Source organism: Ipomoea triloba, chromosome 2 (assembly GCF_003576645.1).
Source record: "Ipomoea triloba cultivar NCNSP0323 chromosome 2, ASM357664v1".
Taxonomy (NCBI): domain Eukaryota; kingdom Viridiplantae; phylum Streptophyta; class Magnoliopsida; order Solanales; family Convolvulaceae; genus Ipomoea; species Ipomoea triloba.
The window spans coordinates 2254853-2275374 of NC_044917.1; the positions used below are offsets into that span (position 1 = coordinate 2254853).

Consider the following 20522-nt stretch of genomic DNA (forward strand, 5'->3'; position numbering starts at 1 on the left):
CAAACACACACACTATCCTTCTTCCCATGAAAATCTCATTATCTGAAAAAATAAATAAATAGCATTGCTACATTTGCACCAAAATAGTGAATGCACATTTACAAAGTCCACCTGGGAATTCTAAGTTAAAACCCATTCTAAAATCTTGGAATAATGATATAAAACTGGCATGGGCAGCAGAGTAGAAGAAGCAATAAACAGAATTATATCCATCAAGAAAGTATTAGAAAATCATAGGTGTAAAAATTTTGCAATGCTAGAGGCTAAAGCTTGACCGAAACATTAGAGTTGGGAACTTGGTTTCCCCGTCCACCACATATAGAATAGCAGGTTGCATTCTGCATCTGTTCCCCAAGTTAAAATTAAGGAATGCTTCGATCTGAAAATGTTCGCAGTTTGTTGGGCCTTGGACCAACCCACCCAAGCTCAAACCCCATCCAAAATCATCCTCAGGGATATCAGACATAGTAATAGCCCATTGTAGAGTTTTGGGATGTGATTTTTTCATCTCGATCCAGCCTCCTATTCTTGTACTCTCGTCAAGCTGTGACTCAAGCATCAAAGCCATAGATCCATCCAAGACACTGTCCTTCCTGATTGTGCCTATGAGCAGATCCTCTTCCTCCACAGATGTCCGAGATTGTTGGTGTCGCCGAAAAATGCCAATAGGAAAGGTCATGGATCCAAGTCTAGGTTGCTGGCTAGACACTTTCAGCACTTTGTGGATACCCATAAGGGTCAGCTTTGTACTCGTGGAAAGTTGACAAACAACTTGTCCAAAAGTGCTGAAACAATTGAGAGTTCTGGAAGAGATAGGTGGAGCTCCTATGCCAGAGGCAAATTGAGCCAATGAAGCCACAATATTTGATTTCCTTGTCATTATACCAATGGCACCACCATTTAGATCATTCAAGAAGGGTGGCCCTAGTGTTGAATAGTCTGTAAGGGCCTTTTCCTGAAAAATTAATTAACAAGGGCAACTTTTTACCATGCAATTGGCTGACTTACTTTAAGGGGGAAAAGATGGAATATAATCTGTAATTTTCTATGCAAACAGTCTATCACTGGAAACACAATATGTAATTACTAAATGGCAGACTGTTACCTGGTGAGGAGAACTTGTGCCAACACTGACATCCCTGCATCGAGCACCCACTGGTATTGCAACTGCAGAGAACCAGTTGCTTACGTTTGCACAATATAGAACCTTAGCAAGAGAAAGTGGACTGCCCAAGATATCACCTCCGCCTCTTTCACTACCAACAAACTCTGTTAAAAGTGTATCTTTCTCTCGAATGGTTGTTTCAAACCAGAGCCTGGAGTCAATTCCAGTCTTAATACCAGCTCTCTGAAGTGCATCACAGGTTGATTGATCAACAGTGTCCATCATCAACAATGCCCCAACTACATCAAACTCTCCCTTCACACGAGTGCTAGCTTCTTGGAATGGACTTGCTTTAGAAGTTTTATAGAAGGAAAGCAAGCGTTCCACCTTCTCTTGTCTATCCCTCAGCTTCATGATATCTGAAAATGCTTCTCGCTGCAACCTCTTCAAGATTTCAATCTGAAAAGGACATCATTGGAAGAGTTGTAAAGCTCCATCATACAGCTTGTAGTTACCTATTGAAGCATCAAATTTGAGAAATTATAGAGAGCCAAAAGAGACAGCTATGGAAGTTATAGTTGTAATAGAGCTGACAAAATAGACTGTTAGGACCCCAGCTACATTAAGAACTTATGTTGCCAGTTTGGAAACTAATGATGTAGTCATCGTACTTGAGGTGAAAATAATGTAGCAGCCAGCAGGCAACAATTCATTCAATTGAGGTAGTGGCAACAATTCAAATCATATCATAGGAAGAGGGCAGAGGCAAATTTAGACAAGTGTAAATATCTGAACTTGAACCGATCTCTTAGCAAGGAATTCCAAGTCTTCAGTATTCTTGGGCATCAACAAAATCAGGTTTCCCATTTGGCCATTTCAAAGGTCAAATAATATTAGTTCTATTCTAGTTATCTTAAATACCCAATGAACAGAAAGAAAGGCAATCCCAAAATTTCTCTGAACATTGCACCGACTCTCCAACATATTAAGACACTCTTACTTGATCACTTCATTGCATTTACCACCAAAAACATTAACAAAATAATCCCCTGAGTTCATCCCTATGAGAATAAACAATTCCTGAATCCTGACTAGTTTATGACCTCACATAACAATGTTAGTGCAAATTATGCCATGACACCATACTCATTTTCATTTGTGCGCCCCATAGTTGTCAATTATGTTTAACTAAATCTAAATGTTCAGAACTGTAATGTTTAAACAATTCATAACGAGATAAACACTCATTACATTTAAATCAAAGTTCATGGGTTCATCACATTTAAACTAAATGCTGACTGGAATTCATGCAGATAAGTGAGCACAAGCTCATATCAACATACTTCAATTTGCCAAGCCTATGCTCCCTCTTCAATACACATACAATTTATTGAAGTGCTTATCTGCACTCACGTTGAACACTGCACACTCGCAGAGTATCTCCAGAAATACACCGCCTCCAGGACACGAAATTTCAACGACACAGCAGCAAAACACAATTCATTCATAATAAACAACCGAAAGTGTAAATTGCGATGAAAATCCATTATCAGCACTTTGAGATAAACACACTGCTTTTTCCGGAAATAAAATGCGAATCAACATAATTTACTTGCATATTTGAAGATAATAATAATAATAATAGCACTTCGTGGAAAGTAAAATGGAGAGTACCGGACTGCGGCGTTTGGAATTTTCGCTCCGGTGAAGAATGCGGGAAGCGAAGTCTTGAGTCGATTGCGCGAAAGCTTTCAGCTTATCAACCACCATGGCTGCCGGCTCCATTTCTATGGGCATCGAGCAGACAGTTTTAATTGAACTGAGCAGAAAATTTTGGAGGAAATTTGAAAACGAAAAAAAAACAAAACAAAACAAAACAAATAGATGAGAAGAGCCCTTGCCGCTTGGGTCTTCAAAAACGGACCCTATAATTCCGCGATTATGGCATGATTTCCCCCTTAATTTAGATTGATGATAAATTAATCTCGCATAATCTCCTGTTTATCAGCCACCGTTGTTTGTGACTGTTTATTGGGCCATACAGATCGCATACAGTATCTCCTATGCGAGAGTCCAAACAAATGGGGTGTTTGGTTCATGGTTTACCCAAAATGAAAATTAAAATCATAATTAGTATTTATTTGATAACTTTTTAAAATATAATTTGGAGATTTGATTACACTTTTAATTAAAACATTCATTTCTTAATTAAAAATAGGTATTATTATCTCATTAGTAATCTTATTTTTAAGTTTGAATTATTGGTTTTAGATTTTTGTTTTGATTTTTTCTTTTATATTGGTGCTTATATGTCATTATATTATGATCAATTGCCTTCATTTTTAAATTTTATATTTGCAAACTTTTATTTTCATTATAAAGTCATATATACCAAACATTAATATTGATAATCATTCTAATTTCACTGTACTACCAAACATGCAAAATACTTTCACAAAACCTCATAACCATTACCGAGTATTTGATTCTCATTCCAATTATGATTTTCTTGTGCGAACCAAACACACCTAACAAATTACTACATATTATGATAACTCGATGTGATATATTGATCACTTAAAGACATGATATTCAAATTAATGATCTAGTTATTATACTTAAACAAACAAATTAAGTATACCATACTATATTTGTAACATAGTCTTTTATTTAACAATATGATTATTTCACCTTATTGTTTCATCAATATGTTGTTGTTAGCTAATTGTGCCAAACGAAATTTATGTGAAGTGCTTATTTTATCTATTCGAATTAAAGTACTTATCTTCAAGATGTATTGTTTGTGATATGTTATAGGTTACAGAGAATAATTTTAAAAATAACTTTAAATTTCAATAATTCAATATAGGAAGATTAAATTTGTACCGCAGTATTATTATATTTTTTAAAATAATATGATTACATCACTTATTGTTTCATCAATGTGAACTGTAAAGCAAGTGCCATAATTAACAATATCTTGATAGTTGATATATACCAAAATACTAAGGCTATGTTTGGCAAACCTAGCTGAAAATGTAGCTGAAAGCTGAAAAGTAGCTGAAAACTGAAAAGCTATAAGCTCGAAGCTGAAATATGAAGAGCTGTTATGCTTAAAAGTGTTTGGTAAAATTAGCTTTTTGATAAGCTGATAAATGTAAAAAGACTAAAAAGGACATCTTCATATAATTTAAATAATTTTAAATTTAAATAGGTTTGTTTATATATTAAAATATAAAATAATGAAATCAATATATTTAAATAAAATATAAAGTAAGAGCATATATTTGAAAATATATAAAGTAAAAAAATATATTTATAATTCATAAGATTAGTTCATACAAAAATTAATGTTCAAACATAAATATCAAACTGAAATTACAACCAAACATAATGAAAAGAAAATGTCAAAAGGGTTTTAATTGAGAGGGGTAAAGGATGTCATTTATTTAAAATAATAAGGATAAAGATGAAAGAAAGTTAAAAAGCTACTAGCTTATTTTTAAAAAGCTACCCCAAGTAGCGTTTCAAAATAAGCTCTTATTTTAAGCTACTAGCTTATTTTGAGAACATTACCAAACAGAGCTTATAGCTTATTAGTAGCTTAAAATAAGTTATAAGCTCCTAAATAAGCTCTACCAAACAAAGCCCAAATTAACCATTGACAATTAAAACACCTAAAATTGCATTATTATATTATTAATTAATGACTTAGTCTACATCTTCAAAGTCAAAGGCACCATCTGTTTGAATGATTCCTGTTTTCTTTTTTTTTTTTGTTTTTTGTTTTTTGCTTTTGTTTTTGTTTTTTTTTTTCAATGCAGATCCATATATTTATAACATTAATGGCACGATGACAATCCATTAAATAACAATAATAATATATTATTATTATTATTATTATTCATTAACCTTGTGGTCATGTGGCATGTAGTGACTCTCCAAATTGAATGTGAGCAATGTCAGTTTTTCTATTTGTGTGACCCTGCGCTGGTAAATAAGTGAGCCCTATCAAAGTATAAATAGACTGCGAATTGAAGAAAATTTGTAAAGAGAAAAATGCAAAAAAAAAAAAAAAAAAAAAACTAATTTTGGGCCATTATAATCACAAATACATATACTAACTATTATGGCAGGGCTGGACTAGGGGCCCCAAAATTTTGGAGCTTTGTGCGATTGCACATCTTGCACGCTCTAAAATTCGGCCCTGGTCATGAGATCGAGCCTCAGGGAGTATTAGATGAACATATACTTTAATATCATGAGTTTGATTTTCATCCAAGTACGTAGTTCAAGTTTTTCATAATCGATTTTTCAATATGATTTGTTACGTAGTTAAATTTTTTTTGCATATGATTTATTAATTTACAAATAATTTATTAAATTATCAAGTAGACGTTATTTTTTAAAAGAGTTAATATCACAAATTGTCCTCTGACTATTGGGGTAGTACTCCTTTTAGTACTCGACTTTCAATTCGACCACAAATGGTCCTCTGACTTTCATTTTTGACCACAAATAGTCCTTTTGTTAAAATTTCTGTTAAATAGGTGTTAAATCTAGGGGTATTATCGTCAAATTGATATATATAATGTTCATAAAATAAAAATGTTTATAATTTTTCACCAACAAGCATAATTGAAACAATTAACAAATATAAATACTCATAAATAAAAAGACAATACACTTTATTCTCGTAATTATGCGTACAAAATTAAGATTTAATATTAGAGCTATCTATTTTAATTTAACCAACAGACTAAAATAGAAGATTTTTTAAAAAAAATCTTGCTTTCATCATTTTCATGGTTGTTCATACATGGTCGATTAATAATTTTCACTTTTCATTAATCGATCAAACATTTTGTTTGGGACATAACTGAAAGCTGCTACCGTTGAATTAATATAATTAATCAAGTACAAATTACGAACATTAATCATGGATTTTTATTTAATTTGTTCATTTATATAAGTTCTCACGTCCATTTTATTTTTATATTTATTAACTTAATGTTTATTAATGTTTGAAATTAATTATGTTGTCATATAATTCTAAAAAAGAATTAATCATAATAATATTAATCAATTTGACGATATTACCCCTAGATTTAACACCTATTTAACAGAAATTTTAACAGAGGACTATTTGTGGTCAAAAATGAAAGTCAGAGGACCATTTGTGGTCGAATTGAAAGTTGAGGACTAAAAGAAGTACTACCCTAATAGTCGGAGGACCATTTGTGGTATTAACTCTTTTTAAAAATTTTTGTTGATAGTAATGATATACTACAGATTATAAAAACATTTATAGGAAGTTTAAATGAACCAAACATGTCAAGTTAATTAAATTTTCAAGTAATTTAATTTGTATGTTTGTTGAATAACACCAAACATACTCAGTAATTTTCCATGTAAAGTTATTATCATCAAATATATTCCTTAGAAACATTTTATCATAAATTTAGTTGATGGGAAAGTACAGTGTTAGCGGGTTTGAAAATATGTTTGGTTTTTTTTAGTACTACTGACTCTGTTACAATGCAATATTTGTTCATAACTACTTTCTCAACCTACGGAAGCACAAATAGTCAATATTGCATCCATTGAAGCTCGAGCTCACCCCCTTCCATATGGGAGTCAACAGGGTGCTACTAGACCACAAGATTTTGACGATGAAGAGTTTAATGAAGCTTTTGTTAGCTTAGAGGGCTAATTACACTTTTGTCTATAATTGAATGACCTATTTAATTCTTATCTCATGTATTTATAAAGCCCGAAAGGAATGATCTAGTTGGTATATGATTTTTTTATCAAAAAATTACCAAAATTAAATAAATTAGTCGCACAAACTATTACACACAAAAAATTTTTTTATCTAATGCACACACTTAAACACTAACTACGGATTCCTCCTGACCCAACAAAAAAAAAAAATGCATTTCTAAATGGACGTGGTTGTTTATGGACAGAATTGAAAATGGCAAGATAGACATTTGTGGGTTTCACATGTTGGTACGAGTAAACCTAAATATTTTTTAATAGACAAATTACATTAAATAATATCCGTATAACTAATAAAATAAATATTATAATTCTTTTTTAATATATTAATGAGATTAGTTTTCACTTTTCATTACATTCTATTATTATAAATTTTCATCCATTAATCAAATTAGTTGATAAAAATTTCACTTGTAGTCCGCATTGTCATATCATTTTATCTCATTATATCTTTGAGACTTGTTTTTTTAATAATAATAATTAATCATTCGCTTAATTTCTTGTCATTTATATGTTTAATAAATATGAAAAATATATAATTATCATTCAAACATCTTGTCCTAACATATAATTTATCTCTCTTGTAAATTTTTTGAATTAAATGATAAAATTAAATGTTAGTCATATTTATTAAATGGTGAAATAATAAAATTTTAAAGGAAAAAGTGTCAAATAGGACACTGAAATTGTCGCTTTTGTGCAATTGGGCCATTAAACTTAAAAAGTGTGCAATTCAACCATCTAACAAGTAAAATTTGTGCAATTGGACAATTTTTACAAAAAAAATGTAATCAATTTAAGTTAAAAACATTTCAATATTGACTCCCAACTAGTATAGTAGAAGAAAATGCCACTCTTAATACATATATGTTAGTAATATAATTGGATTTTACCATAAAATTTTTGTAAAAATGGTCCAATTGCACAAATTTTGTTTGTTTGATGGTTGAATTGCACACTTTTTAAGTTCAATGGCCTAATTGCACAAAATCGATAAGTTCAGTGACCTATTTGACACTTTTTCCAATTTTAAAATGATGACTAATTGTGACAAGTAAATAAAAGCCAATGATGTAAAGTGACAAAATTACAAAAGTATAACTAAGGGTGCGTTTGGTTCGCACATGGGAATCGGAATCGGAATGGGTATCAAATACTTGGTAAGGGTAATGGGTTTTGGTGAAAGTATTTAGCATGTTTGGTAGTTGGGTGGAATGAGAATGATTATTAATAGTTGGGAAAGAAATGATGAAGGGAGATGAAACCCTTATTTAATAAGGGTATGAGTTTTGCCATTGATAGGGGTATTCCAAACCCATAGTAGCATTCACAAAACCTATCAATCAAACACTAACAATCACTTTCATACCCATACCTTATGCCTAAACCCCCCAACCAAACACACCCTAAATTTGACAATAACATACAATAGTTGATAGTTAAAAGTAAAATTTGTTCTTAGCAAATAGCGTGATACTACTATAGTACTACGAATTAATAAAAAAAAAAAAATTTAATATATATGTCACCCGGTTAGCGTGAAGCTTGAATAGAAGAAATATCCACCCGTTCAGGACTTCCGTGCGGGCAAAAATTTTCATGTCCGGTTTACTTAGACCGAGTCGTGGTCTGTGTGCCTGTGTGGGTCCCAACTCTTAGCTCAAAATCTAATACCCATCGTTTTCTACATTTCCAACGTCTTTACTCTTACGTCTTCCCCTTCAGGCTTCAGCTCTTCTTCTTAGAAGTTAGAACTGTCACCACAGCTCAACTCGGACGGAGACAGGACGAGCAATCGAGAAAAACCGGCGGCCGTGGAGGATGCCGCCGTCCATTTCCGCATTTACCGGCGCTGTTTTCGCTGCTTGCCTGTTAGTGAAGTTGGCGCATTCTCAAAGTTTCGAAGACATTGGCGGAGGAACTTCCGCATCTGTAGATAATCTGGCGGTGCAAGAATTGCTGACTCAGGAAGTCTACAGCCGCATCAGGAATGTCACCTCGCTTGTTCTCAGCAGCGAGCTCGCTGAGAAGTCCAGCTTCTGCATTCTAAACATGTGAGTTCCAAAAGAGAAACTCCGTAGTAATATAGAAGATGCCTTTTGGTTGTGTGTATTCAGCATTTTTTTTTTCAATTTATAGTTTTCGTTTATAATACTCGGTATTTTATTGAGGTGCAGAGAAGAGGACTGGAATAATGCATTCAATTTTACTCAGAATTTGAGCTTCGTGAGTTCGTGTGTTGTCAAAACTCGAGGTAAGATTGTACTTCATTTTTTTGCAATGTTTACTGCTACTAGAAAACTTTAAATAGTAAGATATCTGAGCTTTGTGAATTTGTGACAAGATCTATGAATTTGCCAAGTTCGTTAACTTAATCAAATGTATTTTGATTTTTGAATGGTAACACCACCTGAATCACAGATGGTGAAATTAAAGACTGGTTTAGGAGATTCTGCCAAGCAATTATTTGACAACCTATGCTTACTTGTGTTTAAGTAAAAGGAAATGAGAGTGAAAACTCTATCAAGCTTAGTAGTATTTGATTAGGTCATTACAATCAGGATTAGATGGGTTCTGACTGGAAATCTTACCTCCCCACTCTCCATTTAATAGGGAATAGTTTATTAGTTCATCTGTTTATGATATGGTAAAGACTATATTGCCCTTGGCCGCTTGCCTGCTGCCTACAGAAGTTGTTAATGGCTTATATTAGAATATATGGTGGCACTCTTGCTAATGGAATGCTTACATGAAAATAACATAAAACTCTCATTTCTTTCAACAATGTGTTGATAAAATTAAAAATGATGCTATAAGTGAAATTGCATTAAAAAATCATGCATGCTATATTCAATGAATTTCTTCCTTTCATACTGGAGTAAATTTTCACTCTCATATATCTGTCTCCATCAGTTGTAATTTCTAACTAAAGTTTAATGAATCTTTGTATTGGCAAACAGGGGATGTACCACAAAGATTATGCACTGCAGCAGAAATAAGATTCTACTTCAGTAACACCTTCATGACATCAGGGAGTTCCAGTTACCTAAACCCCAACAGGAATTGTAATTTGACTTCTTGGGAACCTGGTTGTGAGCCAGGATGGGCATGCAGTACTGGCTCAAATCAGAACCCTGACCTCAGAAATTCACAAGACATACCTGCTAGAATCACTGATTGTCAACCTTGTTGTGAGGGCTTTTTCTGTCCTCATGGTATTACTTGTATGATACGTAAGTATATTAAATGTTTTCCCACACTTTACTTTTTACTTAAGACTCTAAACAATATATATAGTTTATGTTCCTGTTACTTAAATGACCTTTCCTTTATTTTATGACTATAATTTATTGGGAAGACATTATTAGTCATTTCTGATGGGCTTCATAAATAATTAGCTTGAAGGGTCCATAGATTAAAAAAATAAAAATAAATAAGGACATCAATGCCATGGGGGTGTAGTATATTGTTTCCAACCTGTCTTGGTAGTTACTGCTAAAATAATTGTGTCTCTCTGCTGAGTATTCAAAATTAAGCTACACATTGGCTGTCTGTTTATGCCACAAGAAAATGCACTAAGTTTGATGGTTTTTCATGCATGTGTGCTTTTGAATTTTGACTGTACTAGACACTAAAAGATAACTCTTATCTTATGACTTCTGCAATTGAACCTTAGATTTTAAAGTTTTGCTGACTGATTGTGAGGGGTCAAATTCTCTAATAAGTTTCTGTACTTTTTGAAGCCTGTCCATTGGGTTCATATTGCCCACTCGCAACGCTCAATAAGACTACTGGAGTATGTGAACCGTAAGTTTTCTACTTGATACAAGATTTCAAGGCCTTATTTATCCTTCTCTTCCTCTTTTTTCAGCATGCTAATATATTTGTCTTCAGATATAGCTATCAATTACCTCCGGGACATCCAAATCACACTTGTGGGGGGGCAAACATATGGGCTGATGTTCGTAGAAGCTCAGAGGTATTCTGTTCTGCAGGATCTTACTGTCCATCAAATACAGAAAAGATTCCATGTGGTAGTGGGTATTGATTTCTTCCTGAATCTTCAGTGAAGTTTCTTTATTTTAGTACTTCAGATCTCCCTCAACAAGCTACTCAAAATTTCAAGAATTGGATTGGTATGTGATAAACACCAGAGCAACAATAGGGTAACACTAAAACCAGAACACAATGGAATCTGGAATAAGGAAAATAGTTACTCGTAACATGTCCTTTCAATGTAACGTGCTACTTGTGAAGATTGCTTTGAAATCGCCTAGCAAATATTGTGGTAGTCTTATGTGAAGGCTCTCTAGAAATTTTATATTTCTACCATTGTATTAATTTACCAAAATATAAATTTATAATTTATTGAAGAAATCACCAAGGATTACATTGATTAGAGTATGAGACTTATCATATGTAAACCATTTCATGTTATATAATATGCTAACTTACTAACATTCACAGATACAGTTGTAAAAACAATAGTAATAATAAAATACTAACATACGTCCATATCCAAAAAAGAAGAAGCCTGTCTATGCTTTGGTGAGACTAATTCTTAATCTTTAATCTTCAGGAATTATTGCCCTACAGGTTCCAGATCTGAGAAACGTAAGTTCTATATTGAATTTAAGCAATTATGTGTAATATGGTGGTGCAACAGAAAGTGTGTGTGTATCATACCTCTAGTATGTGGGTTAATTTTTCTTTTTAATTGCTGATTCGTTCATGGATCATCTGACCTTCTATAGCTTACAGGATGCTTCAAGCTGACATCATGTGATCCCAACTCTGCAAATCAAAATATTCATGCATATGGAGCGATGTTTATAGTGAGTCTACTACATTGTTATTTATGAGTTTTTCTTGGTACCTCAAAAAGAGTAGGGGGAACCAAATGTTTTGAGGTTTTAATACTACAAGTCCTAGGCATTGTAAACTTGTCTTTGAAGCATAATATTGTGAAAACGAAGAACAATACCTTGGTGATGCTTAAAATAGTGTGGCCCACAGACCAGTAATAGCAGTCAAAAAGCTTTACCTTATTTCACTTTCAAATAATTGCTATTTGAATTGTAAAATAGTAATAACAAGGTAGTAACAGGATGGGGAAGGTGTAGCTTGAAAATTTAAGTTGATTGAAATTGTTAAGAAAGATATGCGACTTCAAGAGCTCGGATTTAAGGCACAAATGAATTTAATGGAGAGCTAGAACACTGTAGCTGATCTCATGCAAATAAGGTTGAATTGAGTCAATATTGATAACCTTTTGTTTTATCATTTTGCATTTTATATTTTTTCAGTTTCTCTATCAATTTTGTGATTTGTCGTAGACAAACTTACAAATTCATTTACTATTTCTTTTGTAATTATTTCAATAAACTTTGGTGAATCAAATAAGCATATCCTTCTTAAACCCTTTTTGTATTTAGACAACACTTCTGGTAACTTTTTTAATCATGTAACGAGGGAAGTTTTTGGTTGCTCTTTACTTCAGGCAGCTTTAACCACCATTCTCCTGATAATTTACAACTGCTCTGACCAAATTGTCAGTATTCGGGAAAGGCGACGTGCTAGAACCAGAGAATTGGCAGCAAAAAGTGTAAAGCAGAATGCACAGGCACGCGCAAGGTGGAAATATGCAAAAGAGGCTGTTAAAAAGCATGCAATTGAATTACATTCTCAACTATCACGCAAACTTTCTCGCAAGAAAATGGTCACATTTGATGAAGAGGTCAAAATTTTAAATGAAGAGGAAAGGGTTCCAGATTATGATCTATATCTATCTAGTTCTACAACATCCAAACAAGTAGCTATCTCTTCTCAAGTCAATGAAATTGAACCAAGTTCCTGTACGAGGATGATGGACATAGGTGTTGATAATTCTAAATCATTCACTCCATTAAGTTTGGAGATCAATGATAAAAATTTAAAGACAAAGATGCAAAAAGGGAAGCAAGTCGACACTCAAAGCCAAATTTTCAAGTATGCATATGCACAACTTGAGAAAGAGAAAGCTCAGCAGCAGCAGAATGAATGCCTTACCTTCTCAGGTGTAGTTTCCATGGCTACAAATAGTGAACCCAAGAAGAGACCAACAATTGAGATTGCTTTTAGAGACTTAACTGTCACTTTAAAAGGGAAAAATAAGCATCTGTTGAGGTCTGTCAATGGGGCAATTTCGCCTGGACATATCACTGCTGTCATGGGCCCTTCTGGAGCCGGAAAAACTACTTTTCTTTCAACTTTGGCAGGGAAAACTGTTGGATGTAGAATTACTGGTTCAATTCTTATAAATGGAAAGAAGGAATCAATCCACTCACACAGGAAAGTAGTTGGCTTTGTTCCGCAGGATGATATTGTTCATGGAAATTTAACGGTTGAGGAGAATCTATGGTTCAGTGCAAGATGCAGGTATCTAATACCACTTGCCCCTATACTATTTTCTTATTAATGTATTGTATTGAGTCTCTCAAATTTGTAAATGGTGGCAACGGTTGTCAAATTCTTAGAGCTTACAATAGCAAGTTAAAGTATTGTTTTATGCGAGTACCATTTGAATCTATTTAGATCTTTACACAGTCCCAGCAATGATGCTGTGTGAAAAATAGACAAAACATGAAATATACAATTGGTAGCATATAACCTTATTGCTTTATGTGAGTACCATTTGAATCTATTTTTCTCTTTAAGCATTGTCCCAGAAGAGATGCTGTATGAAAAATAGGCAAAACATGAAGTATACTATTGGTAGCATATACATTCATCTACTACACTATTTCTGGTTCATTCCCAGCGCTTCATTTACTTCTCACCTCCGTCGTGCTTCTTTCTTTGAAGTAGGCCAAGATTACCTTTCACCCTCAAAAGAGCTCAGGCATGGTCAAAATGATACATCAGACAGCAACCTTGATTGTTCCCATGACAAATCTGGGGCATTGTTTCTCAATACAAAGAAGAAAAAACTTTGGCATCATGTTTGGTTCTGTACTTAGCTTATTAACCTATATTTTTTGGTATAATAAATCTGTGCACCAACTCTTAAAGAACATTATCTTTGATCTGTAGTATCTCAGTGGATTCCTAGATGTTTATCTCATCACCTTACCATATATATTCACTGCTAATTGCTTTCAATTTAAATTTAATGAAGGTTGCCAAAGGACTTGCCAAAGAAAGATAAGGTTCTTATTCTTGAGAGAGTTATTGATTCCTTGGGCTTACAGTCAGTTCGTGGGTCCTTGGTTGGAACAGTGGAGAAGCGAGGCATCTCAGGAGGCCAGAGAAAACGAGTAAATGTTGGGCTAGAGATGGTAATGGAACCTTCGCTCCTGTTTCTGGATGAACCAACATCTGGATTAGATAGTGCATCTTCTCAATTACTTCTTAGAGCACTTCGACGTGAAGCTCTTGAAGGGGTTAACATCTGTATGGTTGTCCACCAACCAAGGTAATAGTTGCTGATAAACTTTGCGGATATGCTTACCAGTATATTTAGTAAAACTTTTCTAGATTCACTTATGGAGTGTAAGAAAAAAAAGATTAAGCTTTAAGCATTTTGGTTTGAAAAACCATGCACCAATGCCATTTCAGACGCATATATTCTTAATAATTGCAGCTGGGCTTTTGATCATGTTGTCTGATATATGTGCAGTATAGTTGCAAATTAAAATGTTAAAGGATCTTGTGATTGGATAGAAACCATTTTCTAATTTTAAATAAAACTAGAAGGTAAAGTCAATTACGGAGTATTAACTCTTGTCACTTTCCTATCTCAGCTACACCTTGTTCAAGATGTTTGATAATTTGGTACTTCTAGCAAAAGGTGGTCTTACAGTGTACCATGGCTCAACAAACAGAGTTGAAGGCTACTTTGCAGACCTGGGTATCTATGTTCCTGAACGTGTTAATCCTCCAGACTACTTTATAGATGTTTTGGAGGGACTGGTTAGACCAAGCACCAGTTCAAGTGTGAATTATAAAGAGCTTCCTGTCATGTGGATGCTTCATAATGGCTATCCTGTTCCCCAAGATATGCAACAAAATTCTCCTGAAGATGCTAGTTTGCTAGCCAAAGTAAGAAGTAATGATCATATGATTTCTGCTGCTGGTGTCAACGACGAACAATCCTTTGCCGGGGAAGTATGGCAAGACATAAGGAGCAAAGTGGAGCAGCGCCATGATATTTTACAACATAATTTCTTGAGGTCAGAGGACCTTTCCAACCGGAGAACTCCAAATGTTTTCTTGCAATACAAGTACTTCCTTGGAAGGTAAATACCATTTAAGAAATCCTTCCTGTTATTGAGAAATTACCATGCTGCTTCAGCTTCCTTCTTCAGTTGTTGAAATGAGTAAATAGCATGGAGTTTGATAAAAAAAAAATAAAAAATAGCATGGAGTAATTACTGGGGAAATAAATGTAACTAAACAAAAATTGTTGTAAGGTAATTGATTGAGCTGGACATCCAAATTGGAACACCAATCAAATGAATAAAATGATAAGGACTGATTGTGGCCACTTTCCAGGAAAAAATCCAAATTTAAGAACATTTGATTCTATTGACCTATCCTACCAAGTAAAAATGTAAAATAAGTAACATTTGACTGATTCCCTTTAAGGATTCTTACTAAAACTAAAAAAAGTTTACCTGACATATATCATATCCTAATAGTTTATTGTTTTAAATGATCTTTAGGGTGGGTAAGCAAAGATTGCGAGAAGCAAGAATACAAGCAACGGATTATCTGATTCTTTTAGTTGCTGGGGCCTGCTTGGGTTCATTATCCAAAGTAAAGGATGAAAGTTTTGGTGCACCAGGGTACACATACACAATAATTGCTGTTTGTAAGTTGAAACCAATTTCCATGAGTTTAATACTAAGTGACTTGACCATAAAAAAACAGTTTAAAACTTTACAAGTGTTTTCTTGCCCCAAGGTCCCCTCACTCTCTGGCTCAACAGAGCATTTGGAAGGATGTAAATTACGGTAACTCAGTGGCTCAGTGCCTCAGCAGATAAGGCCAAATGTTGGTGCGCATAAGGGATTTGCCCACTTTGAGCATAATCCCCACACTGCCGCTAGCGAGTTCCGAACCTTGGTCTCTTGCCCTTAATACTGCCTACTGAATCACTAAGCTAAGCCCGTGTGGGCTTTACAAGTGTTTTCTTGACTTCTACACTGGGCTTTGTAATCAAAGATAGACTGAATTGTGAATTCTACAATCAGATGGATAGGAGTTACAATATCTTGCAGTAAGCTTATTTAGGCTATTTCTTATAGCTTATGTTTGCCATTTTCAGCTTTGTTGTGCAAAGTTGCGGCTTTGAGGACATTTTCATTAGACAAGTTGCAATATTGGAGAGAAAGTTCTTCTGGGATTAGCAGTCTTGCTCACTTTGTTTCCAAAGATACAATAGATCACTTCAATACAGTAATTAAGCCTGCAATGTATCTTTCAATGTTTTATTTCTTCTCCAATCCAAGGTCTTCTTTTGCGGATAATTACATTGTCTTACTATGCCTTGTATATTGTGTGACGGGCATTGGTTATGCATTAGCCATCTTCCTTGAACCTGGTCCTTCCCAGCTGGCGAGTACTGATTCACTCTTGAAATATCTAAAAAATTACAGTTCATTTTAAAAAAAAAAAAAAAATCCCAATCTCAATCAACTACGTATTTTCCCCTTTGTGTAGTGTGCTGTACTGCTTCCCGTTGTTTTGACTCTTGTTGCAACACGCACTGGAGGTGGCAAATTCTTGAAGATGATTTCCGATGTGTGCTACCCAAAATGGGCGCTGGAGGCATTTGTTATTGCAAACGCAGAAAGGTACCCACTATGCCCTTTTCTATGCGGTATTCATTGGTTAGCCATACTGCTAGCAGTGCTAGGTAGTTGCGCCATAGCTGATAGCACTTGCCAAAAGTAGAAGAAAAATTTATCAATGATCATGTGATTTATCAAATGAAATATTTAAGATTGTGCTAGCTGACAACTGAGAATGTGCTTTTATGGCTAAACTTACATCTGACAAATGATGTTCTTAATTAACTTCAGATATTATGGTGTTTGGCTCATAACACGCTGTGGTGCGCTCCAGAACTTCGGGTACGATCTTCATGACTGGGGTCGCTGTATAGCCACCCTCATCCTCACAGGTTTCGGCTGTCGCATTATAGCTTTCATTGGCATGTTAATTTTTCAAAAGAAGTGAGCGCGCCATCTGTATACTTGTAATTTTTCATATAGCCATTTTATAGGAATGTATAGGCACACCATAAATGCTTTAGTTCCATTTCTTTTCTAGCATTGGAATAAACTTTTTTCTTTATCTAAAATGTATAGATATATTAGGTGAGTTTACTAACTGATCGAAATTCTTTATTTTGAAAAGTAATATTATTTAATTTGTAATTTGAATTAAATAATATAATTTGATAGTTGCTGAATTCTATACATTTTATATTCCAATTCAATAGCTTTTGATCTTGGAGTATACTTAGTAAAATATTCATCTGATGTGATCATCTCTTTCCAACTGCCAAGTCTAGTCTAGTGAAGATAAAAGTCTTCTCTTAAATGAATATTGAAAAGTTTCAATCAGCTATCCAACAAAGTGATGTCATCGGGGCCCAAGAGACACAGTAAAGTCAATAGGCAGACCGACATTCTCAGCCCAAGTTTGGGACTCCAAATACATCTGCGAGATATGACCCGATACATGGCCCATATCCGGTCTATGGTTCGGGTCATCCTCCACGCAATCTAGTGCAAGGCGTACCAGCTTCTCCGCCACTTCCACCGGGTACGAATCCCTCAGCCGCTTGTCAACCCATCCTCTCACCCCTCCGAAGCTGCCCACCGCCGCTCTCGCCGCCGAGATCACCGAAGTTCTTACATATTCGTCTCTCTCCTCGTCGAACACGTACTTCAAAGACTCCTGTCCCGATACCAACTCTAGCACCACCACCCCGAACGCGTACACGTCAGATTTCTGCGTCACTGCCCCGGAGAACTGAAATTCCGGCGCCATGTACCCTCTCGTACCTTCAAGCTTCAACATTTTACTGCTCGCACGCTTCAACTTCACCTCGGATTCAACATTTCTTTTCGCGGTCTCACCGCAAAGCTCCGCCATAGCAAAGTGGCAAATTTTCGCGCTCAGCATGGGTTCGATGACTATAATGCTGGAGCCCTTTATATGATTGTGAACAAATTCATAACCTAAACCCGTATAATTATGGATGTAATCAATCCCAGAAGCAACATCCGAGACTATCTGAAGTCTCGACATCCAGCTCGAAAGCACGGTGAAATTAGGGTTTCGCGGGTTTCTCAGAGCATCACGAAGATTCACGCCGTGAATAAACTCGTAAACGAAGTAAATATAATCCCCAGAAATGGAGACTCCCTTGAGTGGGATCAAACTCGAGTGGTGGCTCCTGCAGATCATCGCCACCCGATGGATGAGCTCCGGAGTTTCGATCGGACGGCGGAACTTCCTCTGAGTCACGACGACGTTCCGGTCTCGAATCGTACACCGCCACGAGATGGAAGAGGAGGAAGATGAGAAAGGCTTGAGGGAGAAATCGCCCGTGGCGGAGCGGATTTCGGAGAAGTCGAAGATGTTAGGCTGCTCAGGGAGCAGGTTCTCCTGGAGACGCGAAAACGGATTTCTCCACCGTGATTCCGAGGATGAGGTGCTTAACTGGGAACCGCCGTTGAAGTTTATAACGAAACTCGAAGTTGTAGCACTGTCGCTCATAATTCGGCCGCCGCTTCTCCATGGATCAACAACTTTTTCTGTTGGCCACGAATTACAAGCCTCCGTCCTTGGATTTCCGATTCGTTCGCTTCTAGACACTGAAAGGTCATCCAAAGCCAACGCCTTTCCTGCCGGCGAGGTAGAATCATCTTGAGAGCTCGTAGAAGGCTTCGTCCTAGGAGATGCGGCACTTTTCCTTGTGCTCCGGCGGCGGCTTGCCGGCGAGGTTGGGTTTCGAGAGCGGGTCGTAGACGTATCCTTCCTGGACTTAGGATGGACTGCGTCTATGATCCGCTCCTTAATTTTGGTGATGAAGGAACTCATCATAGTTTTCCGAGACTGTTAATTAGCTCCGACATCGGAATGTAATCGGAATCTGGATAGGTGGCAGCCGGAATTTTCGAGGTTGCAAAGTTGCATTACATGTTTGAATGCTTGACGCCTTGACAGTCGCACACTCATCATCGTCTTTCTCAGGAAAATTAGGTATGGAAGCTTTTAGTGCAGTCATTTTCTTTAGCTTGATTTTTTACTTTGACTTTGTCCTTAACTTGGAATAAAGAAGTGTTTTCTCACAGAACAATTCTTCTCTTCTTCTGGATCTCTACCCTGTAAATCGTATTCTCCAATCATCTTTTTTTCTTTGGTTGTACCAAAAAAAAAAAAAAAAAAAAAAGTTTTTTGGTGCTACACTTATTGTGGGTTGGACACATTTAGTATTAATTTTGTCACATTTTGCCCAGACTTAATAAACGTTGGACAATTTAAGTCCACGGTCTAAATTGACGTTAACTATCCTTGAAATTGAAGGGCATTTTTGTCCTTTCTAATGATCTTTCAGATTTGTGTTGACCTGTTGATTGCCCATTACCGCATTGTTCACAAGTAGAACGGTAATAGTACTGAGACCATCATCATCATAATCTTCCATTGGAGCAGGAAGGTTGAGATCTATTAAAGCACCTCCCGTTCTTGATAGCCCTTGTTTCTCAAGATTCATGGAGGTAGAAGTGGAAGCAGCTTCTGTGCTAACAATTGCTGACACAGAATCTGCAAAATGTGATTTTTGTGTCCACCCAAGGCTTGCCCTGAAGAAAACACTCTATAACAGATGCGACATGGCGATGGCTATGAACATGAGTAATCACTGCTAATTCCTTACCGGTTTAGAAGAAGAAAGTCGTGGAGACCCATGCGAGCATTGGGAAGGCTATTTGGAGGTTCCAACGGGAGTTGGTCTTCGCATCAGAAGCTAGAAGGTCTTCGCATCCGTCTTCCCGGTTGCTTCTTGCAGCGTAGCGCTCCGCCATAGCAACGGCAACCTATTCATATTGAATCCCTAGTTGGTTGTTCAGAGGTAATTGGGTTCTCTTCTTAATCTTCTTTTCGATCAGTGATTGAGTTTTTGGATTACTCCCTTAGAAAGTGTGGTCATTTCTCATTCCTCGGAGTTCAAAGGTGGAGAAAAAACATAACCAAACTAACTTTTCAATCTTACAGAGGAACCCAACTGCTAAGATCTAATCAAAAGCAATCACTTTCCAGCACCTTTCATCAATTNTTTGGTTGTACCAAAAAAAAAAAAAAAAAAAAGAGTTTTTTGGTGCTACACTTATTGTGGGTTGGACACATTTAGTATTAATTTTGTCACATTTTGCCCAGACTTAATAAACGTTGGACAATTTAAGTCCACGGTCTAAATTGACGTTAACTATCCTTGAAATTGAAGGGCATTTTTGTCCTTTCTAATGATCTTTCAGATTTGTGTTGACCTGTTGATTGCCCATTACCGCATTGTTCACAAGTAGAACGGTAATAGTACTGAGACCATCATCATCATAATCTTCCATTGGAGCAGGAAGGT

The 20522-nt window shown here is 35.7% G+C and overlaps 3 protein-coding genes and 1 long non-coding RNA gene across 8 annotated transcripts; 2 read left to right on the plus strand and 2 right to left on the minus strand.

Annotated features, from left to right (window-relative positions):
* Nucleotides 1-18: 18 nt before the first annotated feature.
* LOC116010229 lies at nucleotides 19-3106 on the minus strand. 5 transcript variants are annotated; one of them, XM_031249542.1, is made up of 4 exons: nucleotides 3007-3106; nucleotides 2780-2892; nucleotides 1106-1564; nucleotides 19-955 (listed from the first exon to the last, which is right to left on the minus strand). In XM_031249542.1, the coding sequence occupies exons 2-4, from the start codon at nucleotides 2888-2890 to the stop codon at nucleotides 257-259; spliced, it is 1269 nt and encodes a 422-aa protein (XP_031105402.1). In that variant the 5' UTR covers nucleotides 2891-2892; nucleotides 3007-3106; the 3' UTR covers nucleotides 19-256. The 5 variants fall into 5 exon arrangements, with proteins under 5 accessions (XP_031105402.1, XP_031105403.1, XP_031105401.1 ...); XM_031249543.1 differs by having other exon boundaries at nucleotides 3030-3046; XM_031249541.1 differs by lacking the exon at nucleotides 3007-3106 and having other exon boundaries at nucleotides 2780-2997.
* Nucleotides 3107-8593: 5487 nt separating this feature from the next.
* Nucleotides 8594-17286, plus strand: LOC116010225 (ABC transporter G family member 24-like). The gene is made up of 14 exons (XM_031249538.1): nucleotides 8594-8940; nucleotides 9064-9140; nucleotides 9847-10119; nucleotides 10630-10693; nucleotides 10781-10927; nucleotides 11466-11500; nucleotides 11648-11721; nucleotides 12387-13303; nucleotides 14043-14339; nucleotides 14668-15162; nucleotides 15589-15737; nucleotides 16194-16483; nucleotides 16589-16722; nucleotides 16951-17286. Exons 1-14 carry the CDS (start codon nucleotides 8708-8710, stop codon nucleotides 17105-17107), a joined length of 3342 nt encoding a protein of 1113 aa, XP_031105398.1. The 5' UTR covers nucleotides 8594-8707; the 3' UTR covers nucleotides 17108-17286.
* Nucleotides 17287-17449: 163 nt separating this feature from the next.
* On the minus strand, nucleotides 17450-19012 carry LOC116010228 (lysM domain receptor-like kinase 3). Its single transcript, XM_031249540.1, has one exon. The coding sequence runs from the start codon at nucleotides 18983-18985 to the stop codon at nucleotides 17516-17518; it is 1470 nt and encodes a 489-aa protein (XP_031105400.1). The 5' UTR covers nucleotides 18986-19012; the 3' UTR covers nucleotides 17450-17515.
* Nucleotides 19013-19061: 49 nt separating this feature from the next.
* On the plus strand, nucleotides 19062-20218 carry LOC116010232. The gene is made up of 3 exons (XR_004096901.1): nucleotides 19062-19144; nucleotides 19500-20015; nucleotides 20159-20218. It is a non-coding gene; the product is annotated as an uncharacterized LOC116010232 (long non-coding RNA).
* Nucleotides 20219-20522: the final 304 nt, after the last annotated feature.